The sequence below is a fragment of the Strongylocentrotus purpuratus genome, unplaced genomic scaffold (assembly GCF_000002235.5).
Source record: "Strongylocentrotus purpuratus isolate Spur 01 unplaced genomic scaffold, Spur_5.0 spur5_scaffold_2, whole genome shotgun sequence".
In the NCBI taxonomy this organism is placed as follows: Eukaryota; Metazoa; Echinodermata; class Echinoidea; order Camarodonta; family Strongylocentrotidae; genus Strongylocentrotus; species Strongylocentrotus purpuratus.
The window spans coordinates 37,399,176-37,423,291 of NW_022145605.1; the positions used below are offsets into that span (position 1 = coordinate 37,399,176).

Here is a 24,116-nt window from a genome sequence, read left to right on the forward strand (position 1 = left end):
AATTGATATCTTCTGGATGTACTTCTTTTTGTGGAGCAGCCTACGAATGTCCTGGAGCCTCAGTCTATGACCCCTGTGCCTCTGCATGCCCTACGACCTGCTCAGACCTCTCCAGTGCTTTCAACTGCACCCTTCCCTGCATAGAGACCTGCCGCTGTCCAGACTCCATGGTCTTGGATGGCACAGAGTGTGTTGACCCTGAGGAGTGTGGATGCACACTGGACAACAATGTCTACCTCTCGGTGAGTGTTCTGGGCATCTTTGTACAGAATTTACAATTTGATGAAAGTATTTTTTATGAATCCAAGTGGCTTTGCTATTATAAACTCTCTTTCTAACATGTTTGAGCATTTAGCCTATATGTAAAGGGAGCATTGATAGCAATCTGGTAATTAAAATTTCTGCTATCATAGACCACTAGAATGGTCTTTTGTCAAAATCTGTAATCGTTTATACATGGATTTTTGTTTATTAATGGTGGCAGCGGTGGGATACATGCTCAATCGATGATTCTGCTTTTTAGCATGAGCAACAGCTAATTGCCAACGATGCCATTGTACAATATTATTCTTTTCTTTCATTATCTTTTTAAAATGCAATTTGGAGTAGCTGTTGAAAGCAGTCTTGTAGTTGTTTCTTTCAGAAGGAAATTACCTTGTTTAATTAAAGGATATGAGTTAACACCTTTCTGGCTATTTAACAGAAGACAATATTGAAATATCCATTATTTGATAAAGACAGATTTGAGATAATCACCCACTAATGCTGTCCTATATGTTCTTAGCCTGGTGAATCCTGGACCAATGATAACTGCTCAGAGACCTGTACCTGTATGGCCGGAGAGATCATCTGTACGGAGAACACCTGTCATCAATTCGCTAACTGTGATATCAAGGACGGCATCAAGAAGTGCTACTGCTTTGACGGCTGGAGTGGAGATGGCTATACTTGCACACGAAGTAAACAAAATTTTTTCAAAATATTTCATTTGAAACCCTGCAGTCACAAGTTGATTTCTTCATCTGATTGCTCTTTGCCACCTTGCATTGCAACAAAAACTTCAGCAAACTTTCGTAGCAGTGAGACAACTCAGATGAAGGCACTCAAATGTATAATGTGATTATAATGGATTTAGGTATGTTATGTATCTCATGGTATGACCATACCTTATCAAGAATAAATAAACACAAGAGAATCCTTAAGTTTTGATAGTGAGGCTTAAATATGCCTTAAAGTGTATTGTTACATATCAAATATTGATTATCGAAGGTAAGCCTTTCTCACTTTTTGTCAAAATTTAGAGTTGCTCTTCTCTCAAGGGTGTCATAGGACACACTTCATACACGTATTCAAATGTGTAGGAAAATTGTATCAAGACCCATTCATGTCTTTTTGAATGTTTCCCTTCATTTGGATATGCCAATGCTAATTTCCTTTTTAGTTTTACTTCAATCGTTGTTTGTATACATGTCATTGTGATTTATGTACTGGGAAAAGTTCCAAGCACCTTGTTCTAAGTTATATCTCTAATTACACATGTAATATACATCATTACAGTTACAAGGTGTTGAAGGATACTGGCATAATGCACATTTTTAAACAAATGCTTTCAGATTATTGAAAACATCATGCCTATGGTTGAATCACTGACAAATGACATTTTTGGTAGGAATGTAAATTTCTTTTTAGAAAAATAAGTTGAGGACTACAGTGTTGAGCCTTTAATTCCTATTTGTCTTTGGGAAAGCTACAGTTTTGAGCCTTTAACTTGTACTTTTACATTAACATTGTGAATTCATGTTAGAATTGTTTTAGGATTGAGATGTTTAATTGAGGCATTTTTTTCCTTTTCTCTACACAACAATCAGGTCAAGGCGTGTGTCAGATCTGGGGTGACCCTCACTACTTGACCTTCGACAGCCGCAAGTATTCCTTCCAGGGAGACTGTGATTACACCATGGTGCGAGATTGCCTGAACCAGACAGACTTCCACCTCTGGGCTGACAACCGCCGCAGACGTCCTTCGTCAGAGGTCTCCAACCTTGACAAACTGGTCCTGGACTATGATGGGCATAGGTATGCCCTGATGAAGTCTCAGAGAGTGAAAGTGGATGATGTTAGGGTCAGCCTGCCGTTCATCTCTCCAAGTAGGGATATTGAGATTTGGTCCACGGGAAGACCTGGGAACGTGGTGAGTTATTGGAAAAGGTCGCTGTTCATTAGCAAATTCAATGCAAATGGCTTTTCAGTTTTTAAAATTACAATCAGCTACTGTATTATTTTTTTTTTACAATAAATCCTATGAAAAATATTGAGCAAATAAAAACATCATTTTCATTACTTCTTTTTTCTTACTCAGTAAAAATAAGTTAATGGTGAAAAAAAGTTACATAGTTTTGCTTGGAATTGAATTTTTCAATAACACTTTGCCTCATGGGAACTGAAAGTAAACAAAGGTTTATGCTGAATCTATAACATGCATAATCTACTGACTTTAGCTTGGCTTATTATTAAAGAACGCCCCTAAAAAAATGAATATCAGATTGAAGATGATAAATCATGCACGATGACAGACATTACTTATTGCCATTTATGGCACCTCCATTATAAAAAAAAACCTGTCGAATTTCAGATTCTACAAACCTCATTTGGCCTGATGGTCAAACACAATGGGCAACGAGCAGCAGACATCTACCTTGAGAGTTCTTTCTGGAATAGAACGTGTGGTCTCTGTGGAACGTTTGATGGAAACCCTGATAACGATTGGACAGGTGCTGATGGTGTGGTCAGGCAAACGGTAAGCATTGATGAATGATTGAGTAGTCAATTAGTTTGTTTTTGTAGGGCAACTCATGTAATGTATGAATTATAATGTTTGTAGATATTGCCAGTTCGTGATGAGTGAAAAGTCATATCCCTTTTAAATAAGTTGACCCCTTTAATTGTTAATAGTAGACAATAATTTTATTTTTATGTATATATAGACTTGAAATTTAAAAGAGCATTAATCTTAATTTCAAACTGTGTAGCAATTTTATACTATCAAGCTCACTTTCAATTTCCTGAATAGTAGATTTATTATTGTAAATCTGCTTATTTTTCTTTAATCATTATATTTTCAACCCCACTTTCAATTTCCTAATTGTTAGAATTTCCATCGTATATTGTGAACCTGTGATTTGATTCCTTTTTTACCTATTTTTAGGTAAAAACTACTGGCAAAAATTTGATATAAATATATATGGATTGTTCTTTTTTTATTGCTATCATGCTCTGATTAGATTGAGATTTCACTATTTCATACTATTTTTTTGTCTCACCTCAGTGGGCAGAAAAGACAGACTTTGCCAATAGCTGGGTGGTGAATAGAGATGACTGTAGTGACATCATTCCAGAACCTGAAGACCCCTGCGCTGAGGGTGGAGAGACTCTGAAACAAGCTGAAGATTTATGCTACATTCTTTTACAACCAGACGGTATGATGATGTTGAAGATTCTTTATACTTTATGTTTTTTCCATTAATGTGTCTGATATTCCAACTTCTGGTTAATAATACATTTTGAGTCATTTTGAAACCAGAGTATGGTGGTTCATTTTTTAGACTTCCAATTGAGAGGTTTAGAGGCTTGAACCCATGTCAAGGCATTTCATCTGTAGGAGTCTCCACAAAGAAGTTCTTGTACATGTAAACGTCCAAAACCAACTTGAAAATCAACACGAGCAGATTAAAACACTACAACGCAAGCTCGACCAACAGGAACAATACTCCAGGCGAAATTGTCTCCTGTTCTTTGGCTTCGAGGAACGCAGTGAAGAAGATACTGATGACATCATTCTTCAAGTGGCAAATGAAGTTCTCCAGGTCAATCTCTCCAAGGATGATCTGGAACGTACACATAGAAATGGCTCCAGGCAGAAACATCAAGAAAAGAACCTGCCACGCCCAATCATCGCGAAGTTTACATCATATAGAAAGCGCCAGGAAGTAATCTCCAAACGACGGAAGCTCGCCGGTAAGCGGAAGTCCATCCAGGAAGATCTGACGAAAGCAAATCAAGACCTGCTTGCACATGTACGAACCTCTGAGAAAGTAAAAGCAGCATGGACACGAGATGGGCGTATTCTAATGACTGACAAAAACAACAAAAAACACTTGATCTTGTGCAAAGACGACCTACGGAAGTTTTAAAGTCTGGTTAGGGTAGGCACATTCTGAACTAAGTGAGTGAACTTTTCATTTAATTTTTTTTTCCCCTCATTTAACAAAAATACTTGTTACATACTTTGTTATTACAGTATATTAATTGTTATGTTCTGTATTTATTGTACCCCTATGTTTTGTTGTTTGTCTTTATGTAGACGGATTGTCATGGTCACATTTAATGTTCTCCTTTTACATGGATGATACACATGACGCACAGTATCCCATATGCTTAAACCCAGTGTTTCCATTTTCTGATTTGAGCGATGATGAATTTAAGAATATTTTTTCAACACCATTGCATGAACATAAAATTGATATAAATAAATTTAAAAATACATTTAAACATTCTTTAGAATGTGATCCAGCGTTTGACAATGATGACGATGATTTTTTACAGGACGATATTGTTGAAAGTAATTATTATTTGGAAGATGAATTTATGTCTTTACCAAAATTAGATTCTGATTTTAGTATTATACATTTCAATGCAAGAAGTTTATCCAAGAATTTTTTAGCTATAAGTGAATTTATTCATTCATTAAGTTACTCTTTTTCTATTTATGGTTTCACGGAGACATGGATTCAAAGTAATACTCCCATTTTATTTCATTTAGAAGGATATTCATTCATTCATATTGATCGTATCAGTGGTAGAGGAGGAGGAGTGGCTTTTCTTGTCTTGGACTCTTTGAATTTTACAATTAGAAATGATATTTTATTGCAATGCGATGGTAATGAATGTCTTTTTATTGAGATTACGAATAAGATTGGAAAAAATATAATTGTTGGAATAATTTATAGGAAACCGCAATCAAGAGTAGAAAGCTTTATTAACGCAGTTTATGTATGTTTACAAAAACTTAATAAAGAAAATAAGTTAATTTATATTATGGGTGATTTTAATATTGATCTTTTAAAATGTTCAAATAAATATAGTGCTGATTTTTTAGACATGTTACATTCCTCATCACTCTTGCCACTAATTGTTAAACCCACACGTATTTCTGTAAATAGTGCAACTCTTATAGACAATATATTTACAAACAATTTTTTTTCATGTATAACCCCGGGAATATTTTTTAATGATGCATCTGACCATCTTCCAATATTTCAAATAACAGGGAAAATTATTTATAGAGATTATGTGTGTAATATTCCTAAAAAACGTATAATCAATGAACGTACTATAAATAGTTTAAAGTTGGATTTGAATAATGAGGATTGGAATGGGGTTATGTATCCCAGTAATGTAGAAGTAGCATATGGTCGGTTTAAACATAGATTTATGGTATATTATGATAAAAACTTAACGTATTCTACTAGAAAAAATAAGAATAAGTGCAAGAAACCTTGGTTAAGCGAAGAATTATTGAATGTAATCAAAAATAAAAACAAGTTGTATAGAATATATTGTAAGAATTCTTCTTCTAATAATAAACTTAAGTATCATAAAGCTCGCAACAAGGTAAATAAATTATTAAAAATGGCACGCAAGGCATATTATGCAAATAGATTTAAGAAAACTAAAGGTAATATTAAACAAACATGGTCTGTAATAAATGAAATATTTGGTAAATCTAGGAAGACTTTGCCTTCATATTTTATAGTAAATGGACAAAATATTCATGATCCACATGATATTGCAAATTCTTTTAATGATTTTTTTATTAATATTGGATTGAATATATGCAATACTATTCCTGTAAATAATATTGTAAATTATAGAGATTTTCTGCCTCAACCATGTGCTACATCTTTATTTCTAAAACCTGTTAATGCAAATGAAATAACTACAATTGTGCAATCATTAAAAAGTACTCAAAGTTGTGGAGTAGATGATTTTAATCCATGTGTAATTAAGAAAGTTATTGATTATATTTTAGAACCTCTTATTCATATTTTTAATATGTCTTTAAGTACAGGAATTATTCCATCTGATATGAAAATAGCGAGAGTCACCCCAATATACAAAAAAGATGATGTTCATAATTTAGGCAATTACAGACCAATCTCAGTTTTAACTTTTTTTTCAAAAATCTTAGAACGAATTGTATATAATCGTTTGAATACATTTTTATTAAACAATACAATATTACATTCTTGCCAATATGGATTTACGAAAAATGTATCAACTGAAATGGCTCTAATTGATGTTCATGATTATTTAGTATCTTCCTTAAGTAATAAATTACACACTGTAGGTCTTTTCTTAGATTTAAGCAAAGCCTTTGACTCTATAGATCACAATATTTTGTTAGATAAATTGAATTACTATGGAATAAGAGGTGTTGCTTACACATGGTTGAAAAATTATTTGAATAATCGACACCAAATAGTTGTATATAACAATGTTTTATCTGACCCAATGCAAGTCACGTGTGGAGTCCCTCAGGGCTCAATTTTAGGTCCTCTTTTATTTTTATTGTACATAAATGATTTAAATTATTGTTCAAACATTTTGAAATTTGTCCTTTTTGCTGATGACACCAATATCCTCTATTCTCATAAAGATATTAATATTTTATGTCAAACTTTAAATAATGAGCTGCAGCATGTATCGCAATGGTTCAATATTAATAAATTGTCTTTGAATACATCTAAATCAAATTTTATATATTTTCATTATAAGCAAACAATTATTTCAGCTGATTCATTGAATGTATTAAATATAAAGATGAATGATGTTCCGATAAAACGAGTGCAATCAACTAGCTTTTTAGGTGTAATTATTGACCAAAATTTAACTTGGAATGCTCATATACTTACCATTTCAAACAAAATTTCAAGAAATATTGGTGTCATCAGCAAATTACGTCATATCTTGCCACAAAGTATTTTGATTTTATTGTATAATACAATGGTTTTACCGTATTTAATGTATTGTAATGTTGTATGGGGCAACACATACCCAACGAGATTACAACGACTGCATATATTACAAAAGCGTATAGTAAGAATATGTCTTATGTCTGATTTCAATGCCCATTCAATACCATTATTTCAACAACTACAGTTTTTAAATATTTTTCAATTGAATCAATATTGTATATCACTCATGGTTTTTAAACATAAAACTGATAAACTGCCGATTAATCTTACCACTATGATGAAATGTAAAAAATATGTTCATAATTATAATACTAGAAATCCTGATAACTATTTTATTGAAAAATGTCCATCAACAAATTCCTTATTTACTTTTAGACACACTGGCCCGAAAATATGGAATTCCCTCCCCAAAGATATACGTGATACTGCTTTCTTAAACTCTTTTAAATCTAAACTAAAAAAATACTTCATCTGTTTTTAAATCTATAATAATATTTGCATGTTAATACGTCTCCTATGTTTTGTACACTGTTTTGTTATTGTTATACTTTTTATAGCCAATTGTTGGAAGTTGTATATGTATCTTTTAATAACAGGGAGCTGCCTCGACAGAACCTTATGGTTTTATTTGCAGTTTCCCCAATTCATTTCTATTGCTGTTTAACTTTTTATAATTCCGATATATTTGTAGACATGTTTCCATTTTGTGTGTATTTTGTGTTTTCTATATTGTATATAATCTGTATCTTATATGTTTTTTATGGACTTGAATTGAAATAAAACTTGAACTTGAACTTGAACTAAAGAAGATCCTGGTATGAAGAAGTATGTGGATGACATGAGCACTTTATAATGCCCCCTAGGCTGAAACCGAATGAGGATCATAATGTACATTCTTGTGTGTAATGGTTGAACCTAATACAACAATTGTTATTGATATATTGACACTTTTAGAAATGTGTGGAATACGTTCTGCTAACATTTATCAGCGAAAATACTTTACTGTTTAAATTTAGAACCAGGTGTACTGTATGACATGTGAGCCGCCATGAATCGCTCTGCAGTAATAACCCACAGTGAGCAAATTCGTAACTTAATACCTGGATGAAACATCACTATACCTTACCCTAAACCTTACGTAAAATCCAATCACAAGGTAAACCCTTGCCCTCTTATCTCAAATGTTGCTCCAGCAAATGTTGAATAATCCTTAAAGCACTTTTAATCCCGACCTTGCATGTTGCTCTAAGGATAATTATGTAATCCTTGTTTTATAAAAACTCCATGTTTACAGGTCCATTCTCACCATGCCATGACTTTGTTGATCCCACCGACTACCAAACGGCATGCAAGTACGACCTCTGCGCCAGATTTCCCGATGATGACTATCTATGTGACAGCCTGAATGGGTACGCTTCTGCATGTAGACAGGCAGGTGGCGCTCCTGAAGACTGGAGGTCAGAGACTCCTCAGTGTGGTAAGTCCTCAAATGTTAGGGTAGTCATAAAATGTAGTTTAAGCTTCTACAAATCTTAAAATTAAGTAGGCAAGCTTTCGTTCACTCCTGTAGACTTTCTCAAGCGAGGTGATTATTCATAAAGTGTCTTGCCGTCTGCTGCCTCAAGATCACTGGAACAAAAATAGTTCCCTAGTCCTAAAATATATTTTCTCACTTGATCAAAGATCTGTTTTTTAAGTTGTATGTTGTATATAACAATGTATAACAATGATCATTTTTAGGTTCAGAGATATTTTATTTACGTTCATAGATACATGTACCAACTGACTGAAATGTCTGATTTAACATGTATTGATCAAAGCATACCATAGAGAATTGATATCTTCTGGATGTACTTCTTTTTGTGGAGTAGCCTACGAATGTCCTGGAGCCTCAGTCTATGACCCCTGTACCTCTGCATGCCCTACGACCTGCTCAGACCTCTCCAGTGCTTTCAACTGCACCCTTCCCTGCATAGAGACCTGCCGCTGTCCAGACTCCATGGTCTTGGATGGCACAGAGTGTGTTGACCCTGAGGAGTGTGGATGCACACTGGACAACAATGTCTACCTCTCGGTGAGTGTTCTGGGCATCTTTGTACAGAATGTACGATTTTAGGAGATGTATTTTTTATAAATGCATGGCTTTGCTAGTACGAACTCTCTTTCTAACATGTTTGAGAATTTATTTTATGTAAAGGGGACATTGATCGCAATCTGGTAATGAAAATTTCTGCTATCATAGACCACTAGAATGGTCTTGTGTCAAAATCTGTAATCGTTTATACATGGATTTTTGTTTATTAATGGTGGCAGCGGTGGGATACATGCTCAATCGATGATTCTGCTTTTTAGCATGAGCAGCAGCTAATTGCCAATGATGCAATTGTACATATTATTCTTTTCTTTCATTATTTTTTTAAAATGCAATTTTGAGTAGCTGTTGAAAGCAGTCTTGTAGTTGTTTCTTTCAGAAGGAATTCACCTTGTTTAATTAAAGGATATGAGTTAACATCCTCCTGGCTAACAGAAGACAATATTGAAAAATCCAATATTTGATAAAGACAGATTTGAGTTGATAATAATCACCCACTAATTCTGTCCTATATGTTCTTAGCCTGGTGAATCCTGGACCAATGATAACTGCTCAGAGACCTGTACCTGTATGGATGGAGAGATCATCTGTATGGAGAACACCTGTCATCAATTCGCTAACTGTGATATCAAGGACGGCATCAAGAAGTGCTACTGCATTGATGGCTGGAGTGGAGATGGCTATACTTGCACACGAAGTAAACAAACAAAAATATAAAAATTGTAATATTTCATTTGAAACCCTTCAGTCACAAGTTGATTTCTTCATCTGATTACTCTTTGCCACTTTGCATTGCAACAAAAACTTCAGCAAACTTTCGTAGCAGTGAGACAACTCAGATGAAGGCACTCAAATGTATAATGTGATTATAATGGATTTAGGTATGTTATGTATCTCATGGTATGACCATACCTTATCAAAAATAAATAAACACAAGGGAATCCTTAAATTTTAATAGTGAGGCTTAAATATGCCTTAAAGTGTATTGTTACGCATCAAATATTGATTATCGAAGGTAAGCCTTTCTCACTTTTTGTCAAAAATTAGAGTTGCTCTTCTCTCAAGGGTGTCATAGGACACACTTCATACACGTATTCAAATGCGTAGGAAAATTGTATCAAGAGCCATTCATGTCTTTTTGAATGTTTCCCTTCATTTGGATATGCCAATGCTAATTTCCTTTTTAGTTTTACTTCAATCGTTGTTTATACATGTCATTGTGATTTATGTACTAGGAAAAGTTCCAAGCACCTTGTTCTAAGTTATATCTCTAATTACACATGTGATACACATCATTGCAGTTACAAGGTGTTGAAGGTTACTGGCATAATGCACATTTTTAAACAAATGCTTTCAGATTATTGAAAACATCATGCCTATGGTTGAATCACTGACAAATGACATTTTTGGTAGGAATGTTAAGTTTTTTTTAGAAAAAGAAGTTGAAGACTACAGTGTTGAGCCTTTAGTTCCTATTTATCTTTGGAAAAGCTACAGTTTTGAGCTTTTTAATTCGTACTTGTACATTAACATTGTTTATTCATGCTAGAATTGTTTTAGGAGTGAGATGTTTAATTGAGGCATTTTTGTCCCTTTCTCCACCAAACAATCAGGTCCAGGCGTGTGTCAGATCTGGGGTGACCCTCACTACTTGACCTTCGACAGTCGCAAGTATTCCTTCCAGGGAGACTGTGATTACACCATGGTGCGAGATTGCCTGAACCAGACAGACTTCCACCTCTGGGCCGACAACCGCCGCAGACGTCCTTCGTCAGAGGTCTCCAACCTTGACAAACTGGTCCTGGACTATGATGGGCATAGGTATGCCCTGATGAAGTCTCAGAGAGTGAAAGTGGATGATGTTAGGGTCAGCCTGCCGTTCATCTCTCCAAGTAGGGACATTGAGATTTGGTCCACGGGAAGACCTGGGAACGTGGTGAGTTATTGGAAAAGGTCGCTGTTCATCAGCAAATTCAATGCATATAGCTTTTCAGTTTTCAAAATTACAATCACCTACTGTATTATTTTGTTTTACAATAAATCCTATGAAAAATATTGAGTAAATAAAAACATCATTTTTATTATTTCTTTTTACTTACTCAGTAAAAATAAGTAAATGGTGAAAAAAAGTTACATAGTTTTGCTTGGAATTGAATTTTTCAATAACACTTTGCCTCATGGGAACTGAAAGTAAACAAAGGTTTGTGCTGAATCTATGACATGCATAATCTACTGACTTTAGCTTGGCTTATTATTAAAGAACGCCCCTAAAAAAATGATTATCAGATTGAAGATGATAAATCATGCTAGATGACAGACATTACTTATTGCCATTTATAGCACCTCCATTATAAAGAAAAACCTTTCAAATTTCAGATTCTACAAACCTCATTTGGCCTGATGGTCAAGCACAACGGGCAACGAGCAGCAGACATCTACCTTGAGAGCTCTTTCTGGAATAGAACGTGTGGTCTCTGTGGAACGTTTGATGGAAACCCTGATAACGATTGGACAGGTGCTGATGGTGTGGTCAGGCAAAGGGTAAGTATTGATGAATGAGTAGGGGCATTTACACTGTCTTCCAAACACGCCAAAAAATGCCAAACCGGAGCCTGGCCGCGATGTTACCAAGGGCAACTACGCTTTACCGGCAGAAACGCCAAGCCCCAAACATTCCAAAACGAAGTGTGATCTTTTGGCGTGTTTTGGCGTGTTTTGGCGTGTTTGGCAAGTATAAACGCTCGCAGTTGTAACATCGCGATGTTATGTAAAGTGACTTGAGGAGCGGGGCTAGCTAGATGTCGTCCTTTTGAAGACAATGATAGAACGATTAATACAAAGAATAACATAAGAGAAGGTGACAGAAGGAAGAAACTAAGAATAACATAAGGATAGACAGAAAGAGAAGGTTATAGAAGGAAGAAACAAAGAATAACATAAGGATAGACAGAAAGAGAAAGTAATAGAAGGAAGAAATAAAGAATAACATAAGGAAAGACAGAAAGAGAAAGTGATAGAAGGAAGAAATAAAGAATAACATAAGGAAAGACAGAAAGAGAAAGTGATAGAAGGACAAAATAAAGAATAACATAAGGAAAGACAGAAAGAGAAAGTGATAGAAGGAAGAAATAAAGAATAACATAAGGAAAGTGATAAAAGGAAGAAATAAAGAATAACATAAGGAAAGACAGAAAGAGGGAGTGATAGAATAATAAAAAACAAAGAATAACATAAGAGAAGGTGATAGAAGGAAGAAACAAAGAATTACATAAGGAAAGACAGAAAGAGAAAGTGATAGAATGATTAAAAAACAAAGAATAACATAAGAGAAGGTGATAGAAGGAAGAAACAAAGAATAACATAAGGAAACACAGAAAGAGGGAGTGATAGAATGATAAAAAACAAAGAATAACATAAGAGAAGGTGATAGAAGAAAGAAACAAAGAATAACATAAGGAAACACAGAAAGAGGGAGTGATAGAATGATAAAAAACAAAGAATAACATAAGAGAAGGTGATAGAAGGAAGAAACAAAGAATAACATAAGGAAAGACAGAAAGAGAAAGTGATAGAATGATTAAAAAACAAAGAATAACATAAGAGAAGGTGATAAAAGGAAGAAATAAAGAATAACATAAGGAAAGACAGAAAGAGAAAGTGATAGAAGGAAGTGATAAAGAATAACATAAGAGAAGGTGATAGAAGGAAAAACAAAGAATAACAAGGAAAGATAGAAAGAGGAAAGTGTTTGCATCGGAGTGCCGCGCATGCGCATTACCAACTGAAACACGCCAAAACATCACTGAGCTTTTCAGTCGGTGATGTTTCCGCACAAGTGTAAACGGCTGCGCGAAACATCGCGACTTTTCAAAATGAGGTATTTGACAGTATAAATGCGCCTATTGAGTAGTCAATTAGTTTGTTTTTGTAGGGCAACTCATGTAATGTATGAATTATAATGTATGTAGATATTGCCAGTTCGAGAAGAGTGAAAAGTCATATCCCTTTTAACTTAGTTGACCCCTTTTATTGTTTATAGTAGACATTAATTTTGTATAGACTTGAAATTTAAAAGAGCATTAATCTTAATTTCAAACTGTGTAGCAATTTCATACCATCAACCTAACTTTTAATTTCCTGAATAGTAGATTTACCATTGTAAATCTACTTATGTTTCTAATATCATTATATTTTTAACCTCACTTTCAATTTCCTAAATGTTAGAATTTACATCGTATATAGTTAACCTGTGATTTGATTGCATTTTTAGCTATTTGAGGTAAATACTACTCGCAAAAATTTGATATAAATGTATATGGATTGTTTTTTTTTTTATTGCTATCATGCTCTGATTAGATTGAGATTTCACTATTTCATACTTTTTTTTGTCTCACCTCAGCGGGAAGAAAAGACAGACTTTGCCAATAGCTGGGTGGTGAATAGAGATGAATGTAGTGACATCATTCAAGAACCTGAAGACCCCTGCGCTGAGGGTGGAGAGACTCTGAAACAAGCTGAAGATTTATGCTACATTCTTTTACAACCAGACGGTATGATGATGTTGAAGATCCTTTATACTTTATGTTTTTACCATTAATGTGTCTGATATTCCAACTTCTGGTTGATAATACATTTTGAGTCAGTTTAAAACCAGAGTATGGTGGTTCATTTTTTAGACTTCCAACTGAGAGGTTTAGAGGCTTGAACCCATTTCAAGGCATTTCATCTGCAGTAGTCTCCACAAAGAAATTCTTGTAAATGTAAAGAAGATCCTGGTATGAAGAAGTATGTGGATGACATGAGCACTTTATAATGCCCCCTAGGCTAAAACCGAATGAGGATCACAATGTACATTCTTGTGTGTTATGGTTGAACCTAATACAACAATTGCTATTGATATATTGACACTTTTAGAAATGTGTGGAATATGTTCTGCTAACATTTATCAGTGAAAATATTTTACTGTTTAAATATAGAACCAGGTGTACTGTATGACATGTGAGCCGCCATGAATCGCTCTGCAGTAATAATCCTAACCTTGCATGTTGCTCTTAGGATAATTATGCATTCCTTGTTTTATAAAAACTCCATGCTAACAGGTCCATTCTCACCATGCCATGACTTTGTTGATCCAACTGACTACCAAACGGCGTGCAAGTATGACCTCTGCGCCAGATTTCCCGATGATGACTATCTATGTGACAGCCTGAATGGGTACGCCTCTGCATGCAGACTGGCAGGTGGCGCTCCTGAAGACTGGAGGTCAAAGACTCCTCAATGTGGTAAGTCCTCAAATGTTGGGATAGTCATGAAATGTAGTTTAAGCTTCTACAAATCTTAAAATTAAGTAGGCAAGCTTTCATTCACTCATGTAGACTTTCTCAAGCGAGGTGATTATTCATAAAGTGTCTTGCTGTCTGCTGCCTCAAGATCACTGGAACAAAGATAGTTCCCTAGTCCTCAAATATATTTTCTCACTTGATCAATGATCTGTTTTTTAAGTTGTATGTTGTATTTAACAATGTATAACAATGATCTTTTTTAGGTTCAGAGATATTTTATTTACGTTCATAGATACATGTACCAGCTGACTGAAATGTCTGATTCAGCATATATATTGATAAAAGCATACCATAGAGAATTGATGTCTTCTGGATGTACTTCTTTTTGTGGGGTAGCCTATGAATGTCCTGGAGCCTCAGTCTATGACCCCTGTGCCTCTGCGTGCCCTACGACCTGCTCAGACCTCTCCAGTGCTTTCAACTGCACCCTTCCCTGCATAGAGACCTGCCGCTGTCCAGACTCCATGGTCTTGGATGGCACAGAGTGTGTTGACCCTGAGGAGTGTGGATGCACACTGGACAACAATGTCTACCTCTCGGTGAGTGTTCTAGGCATCTTTGTACAGAATTTACAATTTGATGAAAGTATTTTTTATGAATCCAAGTGGCTTTGCTATTACAAACTCTCTTTCTAACATGTTTGAGCATTTATCCTATATGTAAAGGGGACATTGATAGCAATCTGGTAATTAAAATTTCTGCTATCATAGACCACTAGAATGGTCTTTTGTCAAAATCTGTAGTCGTTTATACATGAATTTTTGTTTATTAATGGTGGCAGCGGTGGGATACATGCTTAATCGATGATTCTGCTTTTTAGCATGAGCCGCAGCTAATTGCCAATGATGCAATTGTACAATATTATTGTTTTCTTTCATTATTTTTTTAAAATGCAATTTTGAGTAGCTGTTGAAAGCAGGATTGTAGTTGTTTCTTTCAGAAGGAAATTACCTTTTTTTAAATTAAAGGATATACTCACCCTTCTGGCCGCACTCAGAAGACAATATTGCAATATCCAACATTTGTTAAAGACAGATTTGAGTTGATAATAATCACCCACAAATGCTGTCCTATGTGTTCTTAGCCTGGTGAATCCTGGAACAATGATAACTGCTCAGAGACCTGTACCTGCATGGCAGGAGAGGTCATCTGTACGGAGAACACCTGTCATCAATTCGCTAACTGTGATATCAAGGACGGCATCAAGAAGTGCTACTGCTTTGATGGCTGGAGTGGAGATGGCTATAATTGCACACGAGGTAAACAAAAAAATATAAAATTGTAATATTTCATTTGAAGCCCTGCAGTCCACTTTAATAATAATAATAATAATAATAACGTAACTTATATTGTAACTTTAATTTCTTCACCTGATTGCTCTTTGCAACAAAAACATCAGCAAACTTTTGTAGAAGTGAGACAACTCAGATGAAGGCACTAAAATGTATAATGTGATTATCATGGATTTATGTAGCCCTGTTCTGTATAAGTATCTCATGATATGACCATACTTCTCCAAGAATGGATAAACATAAGAGAATCTTTTATTTTTAATAGTGAAGCCTAAATATGCCTTTACATTTATTGTTACATATCAAATATTGATTATTGTAGATGTACATCTATAGAAATACAATATTCATCCTGAAAAAGAAAATTCTTCTTCTTTTGAAAAGAGAAATGTAAGAGTTACAGACAATCCAAGCAATGTGTGCCCTAATTTTGTGCTTTCTAAACTTAACCTTGCACTTCCATCCCCCAACAATAGATCCTGGTACTTGCACAGTGTGGGGCGACCCCCACTACGAGACATTTGATGGGCGCAAGTTCCATTTCCACGGAGAATGTGACTACACCCTGGTACGAGACTGCTACAATGTGACCTCTCACCCCTCATTCCTTATCAGCTCAGGGAACATCAAGAGGAACCCAGAGGATAAGGTCGCCTACATCAACGAGGTCAGATTGGAGATCTATGGAAAGGTTAGAAATCGATGATACATGGGTTTATAAAGTGATGTTTCCGTAGAATACCAATTGTTTGTTACTATTATCAACCTAACTACATACAAGCTTCAGAGAGAAGGCACTGAAACATTTAGGAGTTGATAACTACCTGGTACCTATTAACCTCACTTGGGTGAACAGTGGCAGGCAGATGAAGTTTGATATTTCTTCAGATTTCAAAATATGAATATTTTTTAGTTTATACTATATAAAGTTTAAACTTTTGGCAAGGCATTAATCTATATTTGCCACTCCACATCCAGGAAAAAAAGTGGTGACCTTGTAGGATAACCATATTCTTTGAGGTACTTGGAATATGCCTTGATGGTGATTATATGGTAGGAATACTCCCCATGGAGTGGAGATGGTGCACATTGATTGACTGAATTTGATGACCAGGGCAATGATATCCATAAATTGCTTAGAAACTGTATTTTCATATTAAGTACTATATAAATCAAAATTATAACTTTTCCTTGTAAAGCTGTTTTTGTACCTTATTTAAATGAATTGCTTTTTAAGTGGTCTAATTCTCTCACACTTGGTTTCTCACATTGTAATTGTTTCATCAGGATATCTTGTTGACTCTTGGCGGTGGTGTATACCTTGATGGAGTCTCTGTCAATATTCCACTTAACATCAACTCAGGACAAATATATGTCTTCACTTCAGGAAAAGACACTGTAAGTTTGTTACCCCAACTATATTTCGCTCATTTCTTTCAATTTGAGCTTGAATGGTTACAAGTTACAACTATTATTCTCCCATTCAATATTGCATATGTGATTCATCGTAATATTAACGTTTTTATGCTCCTATTTTTGAATTATGACATATTTTCCTGACACTATATACTCACATTTTAGTTTGGTATATTGTTATGAATAATCATTATTCATAGAGAGATATTGATTATGACCATTTATTTTACTTCTTCTATGCTGTTCATGGTAAATCCTATCTCAATTAATAAATCATTAAATAATGTACTTGAGTTAATCCTTCTACTTGAGGAATGTCACAATAACTGAAAATTAAAGGAGTTGAATGAACAGAACACTGTTTCAGGTATAGAATGGAAGACGTTACCACAATTAAGTGTATCGTGAAGTCCTAATTGTAAAATTCTGTTTGACAATGTGTTACATACTTGTGTGAGGGTGAAATGGTCATGCGCTTCACCCTGCTCTATTTCTTCTTTAGATCATAAGGACAGTTGTTGGTATCAAGATCCAATGGAACAACAGAAACACGGCAACGATCACTGTGCCTTCTTCTTACCATGGTGCCCTCTGTGGACTGTGTGGAAACTATGATGCAAACCCTGATAATGACTTCAGGCTCCTCAACAATGTGGTGGTGAGAAACTAAAAATTATTTGTTAATGGCTGTGACATACTCTCGAATTGAGAGTTCTCTCTTGCATTATACATTAATATGTGTAAACTGTGATGTTCAGAATTGTCTGCAGTCATTCACAATTTGTATATAGGCATATGGACATTTTACATTAATGGACATTAATATTTATTCTCCTTTGGGTTTCCCAAAAGTATGCAAAATATACAGGTATTTTGATGTTAGTATTATTGTTAATGATCCTTTTGGTTTGTTTGTTTTTGTTTGTTTTAGTTTTTTTAATCATTTACCCTTTAGATCCAGTCGTGTATCTCAAGAATCAGGGAGTTAAAATATATTTATTAAATTGCTTTACAGGTAACCAAGGCCTTGGATTTTGGCAATGGCTGGGTTCTTCCAGGTGTTCTAGAATGTGGTGTCTCTATCGATGAGCCCGAACCATGTCAAGAGAATGATGACTTCCTGTTTGCTCAGGATGCTTGCTTCATTGTACTAGATCCTGAAGGTACATTTCCGTTGCATTTTGAATCCCCCGTGCTAGTTCCTTGGAACCAGACTTATTTGTGACATATTTAAATATCATCAGAAAAGATGCAAATTTAGAACCCTGTTGCTAGTTTCTTGAAACCGACTGGTTTGTGACATATAAAAATACAATCTGAAGTGTGTTTCTCTGTGTAACATGTGTTCACAATGGAAAAGATGAAAATTAAGAACATTATACTGTCATCATTCCATGTACATGTAGTTGTTAGGTTGTAGGAAAAAATATTTGGATGCTTTTAGCATCTTTGGGCAGCTAATAGCTAAAGCCAGAGTAATGGCAGTAAGTTTGCAGGCATTTTAACTCTTTGTTTGCTTTGTTCGCCGATTTGCACGGACGTAGGCGTGCCAACTTCGCATTTTTGCACAGATGTATACGAGTCAATTAGACATTCATAATACCGCTCGCAGTGTGTAGCCACGCGTTGCGTTTACTATTGTTTACATTGTATACATCGCACACTTTCCGGTAAACTGTTTTTCTTCATAGTGTTACATTCGAAATTACCGTGTATTTAGCGGTTTTCTTTGGATTTTTTTTACTGATGTTACGATGGCACCTGCTGGAAAACGTCAACGTGTGTTTAGTGTAGAGGAGGCTCGAGATCTTGTTACTATGGAAGCATGGAGCATGGACTCTGATTCCGACGAATCGAGCAGTGACGAAGACTCTAGTGATAAAAGTGTTCCCTGAGAGTAGACTGATAGAATAAGAATGAATAAAAATTAATGAAAGAGCTAGAGATGACAGCAAGAAAGAGAGTAGACTGATAGAATAAGAATGAATAAAAAAAATGAAAGAAGGAGATAGAGATGACAGCAAGAAAGAGAGTAGACAGTGATAGAATAAGAATGAATAAAAATAATGAAAGAAAGAGATAGAGATGACAGCAAGAAAGAGAGTAGACTGATAGAATAAGAATGAATAAAAATTAATGAAAGAGCTAGAGATGACAGCAAGAAAGAGAGTAGACAGTGATAGAATAAGAATGAATAAAACTAATGAAAGAAAGATGTATCCTGTCTTGCCGTCATCTTTATATCTTTCTTTTATTATCTTTATTCATTCTTATGCTATCAGTGTTTACTCTCTTTCTTTCCGTCATCTCTATCTTATTATTATTATCATTTTCCTATCTATATGTACCCTATGTCTTGCCGTCATCTGTATATCTTTTTCTTATTATCTTTATTCATTATTATGCTATGAGTGTAATACTCTCTTTCTTGCCGTCATCTCTATCTCATTATTATTATCATTTTCCTATCTATATGTACCCTATGTCTTGCCGTCATCTCTATATCTTTCTCTTATTATCTTTATTCATTCTTATGCTATCAGTGTTTACTCTCTTTCTTTCCGTCATCTCTATCTTATTATTATTATCATTTTCCTATCTATAATTATGTACCCTATGTCTTGCCGTCATCTCTATATCTTTCTCTTATTATCTTTATTCATTCTTATGCTATCAGTGTTTACTCTCTTTCTTGCCGTCATCTCTATCTTATTATTATTATCATTTTCCTATCTATATGTACCCTATGTCTTGCCGTCATCTGTATATCTTTCTCTTATTATCTTTATTCATTCTTATGCTATCAGTGTTTACTCTCTTTCTTGCCGTCATCTCTATCTTATTATTATTATTATTTTCCTATCAATATGTATCCTATGTCTTGCCGTCATCTCTATATATTTCTCTTATTATCTTTATTCATTCTTGTGCTATCAGTGTTTACTCTCTTTCTTTCCGTCATCTCTATCTTTTTATTATTATCATTTTCCTATCTATATGTACCCTATGTCTTGCCGTCATCTCTATATCTTTCTCTTATTATCTTTATTCATTCTTATGCTATCAGTGTTTACTCTCTTTCTTTCCGTCATCTCTATCTTATTATTATTATCATTTTCCTATCTATATGTACCCTATGTCTTGCCGTCATCTCTATATCTTTCTCTTATTATCTTTATTCATTCTTATGCTATCAGTGTTTACTCTCTTTCTTTCCGTCATCTCTATCTCATTATTATTGTTATTTTCGTATCAATATGTATCCTGTCTTGCCGTCATCTTTATCTCTTTCTCTTATAATCTTTATTCACAGTAAAGTCCTTTCATTTCATATCACTATTTCTCTCTCATAATGTCTCTCACGTCCGTTCTCCATATTTTATTCATTGCATACTCCACTCGTCAATCATTTCTGATAATAAGCTCTCTCACAATAAAGTAAATGGAAAACAATGCAATATAGTTTATATTTTAAGATTGATTCATTCTTTCTTTGTATATCTATGGCTGTGATAAATGTACTTGAAATCAATTTTATTGAGGGGTAAAGAAGGTGAGAGAACAGATGCGGTGAACATTCATAATGAGACATTTCAATAAGATGCTGATTATGTCATGTATATCACATATAATATATTATGCCTATACCATTTTTACATGCTCATACCAGTGGGCAAAATCAATAACATTCTCTTATTTCTTATTGACTTATCATGGCACAACAAAGAAAAACATCCCCACGACGTCCCTTTTCATGCCCCGCTAAACCGGACATTGACAATAACCTGGGGTAATAGGGATTTCAATGGGCAGATTAGCCCATTGTCAAGGGTGGCTGAGCGGGGTACTTTCAAGTCTCTCCCTATTGAACTTCTTTTCTTCAACAACCTAAATACTAACCTTCTGAATTGTTAGAATACTTGAGCAAGGTATGTAAAGAAAGGTAAGAAGTCCACCTTTCTAATAGATTCGATTTGAAGATGTCTTATCATTGCTAAATAAGAAATTCTAGAGGGATAAAAAACTGCCGTAAATAAGAAAAATTAAACATTATATAATTATGATTATTATAAAAATGATAATTCAAAATATAACAAATGACGGTTCATCGAAAAGCACGTTTTCCGGTCTACAACTTTGCTGCACAATATTTTTCATCATGATCATCCAGTGAAGAGTTATAGCCTCTTGATTCAGCAGAGTCAATAAAGATTCCCTCGAAATGTGTGACCCTAAAAGAATGTGGCACAGGGGTTTTTTTTAAGTGGCGCATAAAGAGTTAAGCATCCCTTTGCATGTACACATGTTAATTATTAATGTAGGGATTTTTATTTAATTTATTGGGGGATTATGCAAGTCCTGTTGGGTACCATGCCAAAATATGAAAGAAATATCCTTCATTGATCAGTTTTGAGGAGAAGCAGGTATTGAGGTAAATATACTTATTTGGGCACAATATCTATGGAAGCAGAATATATTGCTCATATTTACAATTTCAAACCTTTTTGTAAACTGTAGGTCCTTTTGTGCCATGCCATCCATTCCTTGATCCGACACCATTCTTTGAGTACTGCTCATACGATGCGTGTGCCACTTCACCCAACGATACTGTGGTCTGTGACGATACAAGCGTGTATGCTGAACGTTGCATAGAACTGGGCTACCCACCAAACACCTGGCGATCTGCAGAGTTCTGTCGTAAGTTTAACTTTACCCCCAAGCTATATATTTAGGTCTCATCAAAGACAGGTATAGAGGAGATTAATGCAACTTTTAAATTAGACAATATGCATGGTACATTCAAGATTTTGTGGTTTGAAGAATGAAGTGTATTAGTTCCACATTAACATAGCGTACCTTAATATTTTACGATGGTTATTTTTTAAAGGTGAAGTAATAGCAATACTTTCCATGGTGGAGGAATATAATCGTAAGGAAAGTTTTAAGGGTTGCACCATGTGCTTTCAAAGGAGTAAGAGCCCTGTAAATGGCTGGTGAACTCAGCTAAGAGCCATTTGGTTCTCAACATTTTGATCGGTACACTCTGATCACCTTCAGGAGAAGGAGTAGAAGTTTGTCTATTTGAAAACATGTTGAAAACATGGTGAAACTATGTTACTTAGCAACATTATCTTTGTGAGCCCTCTTTTCCCTCAAGAATCCATTTTCTTAGTGATCAAGCACAGTTTTTTTTACTTTTTCCTTAGCTTTCCTTTTAATTTTCAAAAAAAATTATTCTTTACCACACAAATATAGAGCTCACTGTATACATGTGTATGTGTTTGTACATGTGTATGTAGGTGCATGCTGTTTACCAGAGCTGTTAAAAAGGAATATATCTCTTCCCTAGTAACATTATTTCCTTCGTTACGAGGAGAAATGAGACAAATGACAATGGCATTAGTTAAAACAAGCACATATAGACAAGATGCAATTTGTCTTTTCAAATTTAAATTTTGCTATTCAAATGTGTTCCATTTTGTCATTCTTTTGCAGCAATTGAGTGTCCCGAAGGCTTCATCTCCTCCCCCTGCGTCCCTGCATGCCCAGAGACCTGCTTTGGCACGACCGAAGGAGAGGGTTGCAACGATGAGACGGAGTGTAGGGAAGGATGTGTCTGCCCCGAGGGTTCAGTTCTGGCTGATGGGGAGTGTGTACCAAGAGAGGAGTGTGGGTGTGTCTTCACGGATGAAGAGCTGGAGTTATATCTTCCGGTAAGATGAACATCCCCGTTTCAGTCTATGTCAATGTAGGATATTAAAAAAGGCTGCTTTTGAATGAGCTGTTTTTTCATGTATTTGTTCAAAGAATTTGATTCATAATTGTAGACTGGAGATAGGTAATGTATACAAATGGCAATATATCAGTAGCAAGTTACATTTATACATCACCCTTGCATCACTGCCAAATATTAGCAATGTGCAAGGAATGTATTCAAGTGTTTAACAGCTTCTTTCTCATCTAAATTTTCATATGATGGTATTCTGTTTATGAACCTGCTTGATTGGTGATATGGCTTAAAGGAATACAGTCTCGATTGGCTTTCTACTTCAAGCAAAGCTACTTTTCAATCAGCATGTACAGTATTTCCAAGAGGTTTTTGTCCAAAGTTTGAGTGGGCTTGGAATTCAACAATTGTATGACGTATTTATGCATCACTGACAAATGCTCCATGGGCATGGTCACTTTCTAATACAATATATAGTTCAATTCCTATCGTCAAGCCAAGCCCTAATCATATATCTTTGGCGAAATGCAACAAGGGGAAAATCACAGAATACCTATTCCAGAGGTTACTGCATGGTTAAGTGGCCTATACTTTTACCAAGATCTCATCATTCTCTTGAAGGTTGGCGAGAGCTTTGTGTCGGTGAATTGTTCACGTGTTTGCACTTGTGAAGCTGGAGCCAATCAGATCTGTGAATCCATGTCATGTGATCCCAATGCCTACTGTGGCGTGGAGGAAGGAGAGAGAGGGTGTATCTGCATGGAAGGATTCCTGGGTGACGGTCTTGATTGCATCGAAGGTAAGAGTGATATTGAATACATTTTCTAGAATCTCTCAAAACACATTTTTGTAACAGTTTAAATTTTGACTGAGAACGTGCTTACTCTCTGGTTAAAGGTATGGACCAGTTGTGGTGATGTGTTTGCATTGTGAAAGAAACATTGTGAAATTAATCAGAAAAGGTTGATCATCTAGCATATAAGTATTGGTGTGTACTGCAAGGTTCTGTAATCATCAAAATGATAAGAAATTTAGCCCAGTCTAATTGGTAAAGTTACAAGTACTGCATGTGCACAAAAAGATGTATATTGGACTACACGATATATATCCAGTCTGGATAGATATAGTAATTTACCAAATATATCAATTAGTAGGCGGTTTCCCGGCAAAATTTTTATCATCACGTATTAGTCAAAACATATTATTTCACAA

The 24,116-nt window shown here is 35.0% G+C and overlaps 1 protein-coding gene across 1 annotated transcript in view; it reads left to right on the plus strand.

The window, feature by feature from the left end:
* Positions 1 to 24,116, plus strand: part of LOC762415 (IgGFc-binding protein) — a 136,379-nt gene that overhangs the window by 49,138 nt on the left and 63,125 nt on the right. Inside the window, exons 91-111 of the mRNA XM_030991267.1 lie at positions 40 to 242; positions 785 to 959; positions 1,869 to 2,191; positions 2,633 to 2,797; positions 3,326 to 3,476; positions 8,329 to 8,511; positions 8,906 to 9,108; positions 9,649 to 9,823; positions 10,740 to 11,062; positions 11,503 to 11,667; positions 13,526 to 13,676; positions 14,226 to 14,408; positions 14,805 to 15,007; positions 15,553 to 15,727; positions 16,237 to 16,451; positions 17,048 to 17,158; positions 17,679 to 17,834; positions 18,192 to 18,339; positions 21,695 to 21,874; positions 22,673 to 22,890; positions 23,526 to 23,703. Coding sequence (XP_030847127.1) covers positions 40 to 242; positions 785 to 959; positions 1,869 to 2,191; positions 2,633 to 2,797; positions 3,326 to 3,476; positions 8,329 to 8,511; positions 8,906 to 9,108; positions 9,649 to 9,823; positions 10,740 to 11,062; positions 11,503 to 11,667; positions 13,526 to 13,676; positions 14,226 to 14,408; positions 14,805 to 15,007; positions 15,553 to 15,727; positions 16,237 to 16,451; positions 17,048 to 17,158; positions 17,679 to 17,834; positions 18,192 to 18,339; positions 21,695 to 21,874; positions 22,673 to 22,890; positions 23,526 to 23,703 — 3,984 coding nt within the window. The remainder of the gene's footprint in view (positions 1 to 39; positions 243 to 784; positions 960 to 1,868; positions 2,192 to 2,632; positions 2,798 to 3,325; positions 3,477 to 8,328; positions 8,512 to 8,905; positions 9,109 to 9,648; positions 9,824 to 10,739; positions 11,063 to 11,502; positions 11,668 to 13,525; positions 13,677 to 14,225; positions 14,409 to 14,804; positions 15,008 to 15,552; positions 15,728 to 16,236; positions 16,452 to 17,047; positions 17,159 to 17,678; positions 17,835 to 18,191; positions 18,340 to 21,694; positions 21,875 to 22,672; positions 22,891 to 23,525; positions 23,704 to 24,116) is intronic.